At 29.7% G+C, this 3,463-nt stretch overlaps 1 protein-coding gene across 1 annotated transcript; it reads right to left on the bottom strand.

Moving 5' to 3' along the window:
• Positions 1-1,497: 1,497 nt before the first annotated feature.
• Positions 1,498-2,880, bottom strand: LOC136091098 (uncharacterized). Its single transcript, XM_065818085.1, has 2 exons — positions 2,436-2,880; positions 1,498-2,369 (listed from the first exon to the last, which is right to left on the bottom strand). The coding sequence occupies exons 1-2, from the start codon at positions 2,878-2,880 to the stop codon at positions 1,498-1,500; spliced, it is 1,317 nt and encodes a 438-aa protein (XP_065674157.1).
• Between the last annotated feature and the right edge of the window lie 583 nt (positions 2,881-3,463).

Raw genomic sequence — 3,463 nt, 5'->3', positions numbered from 1 at the left:
ATACACTGAGTCAAAGTATGCGAGATGGCAGAGTGATATCTTAAGAGAACTTTAAATAATATTAGTTCGCGTGGTCAATAAAATAGAATAAACACAAACTTTGTTACCAATAAAGGGATTTTCCTGACCATAAATAAATAGTTGAATTTAAATACATGTTTTTGTGAATACTATGCAATATAAAGGTAGGGGAACCTGTTGTACCTTTGACCACTTTTTGCTTTAAGGCGTTTTTTGCGTAGCCTATTGAGTAAATCCAAACAATTCAAACTTTATAATATTCTCTTATATTTTGCCCAAAAATTATACTTAGAACCTTTTTTTCATTTCACCAAGAAGTATCTTTTTCCCGCGTTTTAAAAAAAGAAGTCTATTGGTCAAAGGTACAACACGTACGTTGTACCTTTGACCGATGCGCATTGTTCCTTTGACCAAAATGTTATTATTAAAAAATCATGCAATGTTTGAACCCTTTTTAATATTTTAGCTTGTTATATATTATATAGAAACTTTTGGTCCATCTTATATCAATAAAAAAAAATCTAATTATTTTGTAATCAATCCTAATTGTCTAAAAAAAAACTAGAAAAATCAATCCTTACAATCTTGCAAAGACTTGTGTATTAAAGTTACGATACTCAGTATTACTAATTTTTTTTCAATAAAATCAGTTATTATAACTATTTAGATAAAGTCACATATTTTCTTTAGTTAGATGCTACTTACATGAAATAATTAGGATTAAGGTCCAAAACTTTAAACGCGATTTAATTGTACAAAACATATTCTCTAATATATACAGTTATTTTTATTATTTTAGATAAGAAAAGAGCAAAAATATATTTTTATAACTTATGTTAGCTGGCGGTCTATATTCATTTACATATGATCATAATGCTTTTTATAGAAAATATCTTAATGATGACAACAAAAAATACAATGATAAAAGAGTAAAATATATTAACTATTGCAAATAGTCAGATCAACATCAAACATAAGATACTGACACTTAGATGAACCATGACCAATACTTGGTGGTGGAAGTTTCATAATAATATCCTTAAGTTCCAAATCATAAAGATTGTCATCTTCTCTTATAAACTTGTTACAAAAGTCTCCTGATTTCTTAAAATACTTAATTTTGTAAACTATACCAACAACTTCTAAAACTTCTGCTACATAAAATCTAGAGCATTTCTTTCCAGCCAACTTGACAATTAAAAAATCTCCAGAAACAATTTCACTTTCATTATCAAGTATATTTACTCCAAAATCAATTTCATCAGAGCTTTCATCATTTAAACATATGTCAGACTGACTAAAAATAATCTGCTTTGCCATTTTTTTTCTTTTGCTTGAAGAGGTCTTTTTAAATTGTTGGTTATTAGATTTTGAATCTAGAATAACTTTAATTTCAGGGGTATCAGTTAAAATACATGATTTTCTATTATGTCTTTTTGAAGTATTTGTTTTTCTTAATTTGGCTTTAGGATGAGGTCATATTATCTCAGGTGAAACAATTGATCTTGATGGTAAACTCACAGTAGGGATTTCCCCTAAAACAATAGATGACGTTGATGGTACAGTGGATGGAGCAGTTTTAACATCAATAATCTCATTAGAAAGGCAAGCTTCAGTATTCACTATTGGCCTATCAGTAACATTTGCAGCTAAAAAGTCAATATCAGTAAGAATATTTTCATTAAATAGATAAAATCCAGTACATTTAAAACTGTTTATAATATTATTTGGTACAAAAGCATGAGGATAAGCTTGACCAACAAGGTAAGATATATCATAAATTGTGACTGGTTTACCAGCATTGCCTGGTGATATCATCCAGTTATTCATGGCATTGTTATAAAAAGTTTTAAATGGTCCAAAAACACCACGATCAAGAGGTTGCATTTTATGGGTTGTGTGAGGATGAAATGTCATTAAAACTATGCCTGATTTTTTTGCTAACTCAATAACAGAAATGTTTACATGACTCTCATGATTATCCATTAATAAAAGAACAGGTTTTTTAATTGACGGTCGCACATTACTAATAAAATGTTCAAGAAATTGCACAAAAATGACTTCATTTGACCATCCAGACTTATTAGCTGCTCCTACACTTCCAGGAGGACAATTATTTAACATGTAGTCTTTGAATTTAGCACGTGGAAATACAAGTAATGGTGGGATGCTATTTCCAGTAGCATTAATGGCTGCAATCATTGTTACATTGTTGCCTCGTTCAGCACTAGTTATGCTCCCTATTTGTTTTTTACCTTTTGGAGCTAGAATTTTTGGTGGTACGTGGACTGTGGTAATTCCTGTTTCAACACAGTTCCAAATATTTGATGGGTCAAAATGATAACGTTCTAAAACATTTTTCTAATTTTTATATACAATTCTTACAGTTTCTCTATTGAATGCAGAAGATCTACCAAGACTTGTAGGTTGTGGTTTACGTAGCTTGTTATTATATCTTTTGCGAAAATCTCGCAGCCATTTTTCACCTGCACATTTATTTTTCATCCATAAAGTCTCAATTTTTTTATGATTTGCTAAAGCATACTCATATGCAAAGGATCTTATCTGCTTTAATGTAAGTCCATAATGCATATTTGCAGCATCTGCCAAGTAGTTTACCAAAATTAATTCTTCTTCAGTTGAGAATACTTTTTTTGGTTTGGTATGTGAATATAAATATTCGCAACTACCAGATTTTTTAAACTGCTTCAACTGATATATTAAAGTTGACTTTTTAATGTTGCAATGTCTTGCAGCTTCACTTAAACTCATTTTTTGTTGAAGCACAAAATTCACTGCATTTAGCATATCCATTTCGGAAATCTTTTTGCGAAAAACACCAATCTTGCTCCTTGGCATTTTAAAACTGAAATATATTAACAAAATTAATTAACTATTTCGATACATTTAATTCCCTATAGCTGAGCAGAAACTAGGTAATAAAATGAACTTGACAATAATATTGCTTCAGCTGTCCAACTAACTAAATTAACAAAATTGATTATTCTAAGTGTAGTAGTGGTTCAAGAATAAATAGTGAATTGCATTAAAATTCAATGGAATTATTTCATCATCATAATACTAGAAACAATTTTGCATTAAAAAGCAATAAAGCACAGACGACGCCTAATAAGGTAGATAATAAATTTTATAACCTTGTCCTCTTAAAGTCCGCAAATTACCGAGGAAGCAGTTTTTATTGGTCAAAGGTACAACGTCCTTGACTGGTCAAAGGTACACGAGATGGGTTTCTTTAACAGTTATTGCCTTAATCCCCATTTACGGTCAGACATAATCATCTAAAATTTTCCATAACAAAAAAAAGATGTTGGGTTTTGTTTATAATGTCGTAGATGAATCAAACAACAATTTATCACCGTTTTAAAATCAGAATAAGATTAACACAAATGTTTACTTTTTAAGAGTCAAAACTTATAATTGC

This window comes from Hydra vulgaris, chromosome 14 (assembly GCF_038396675.1).
Source record: "Hydra vulgaris chromosome 14, alternate assembly HydraT2T_AEP".
Taxonomy (NCBI): Eukaryota; Metazoa; Cnidaria; class Hydrozoa; order Anthoathecata; family Hydridae; genus Hydra; species Hydra vulgaris.
Note: the sequence above shows the minus strand (reverse complement) of the source record. Positions and strands in the feature narration are given on the sequence as shown.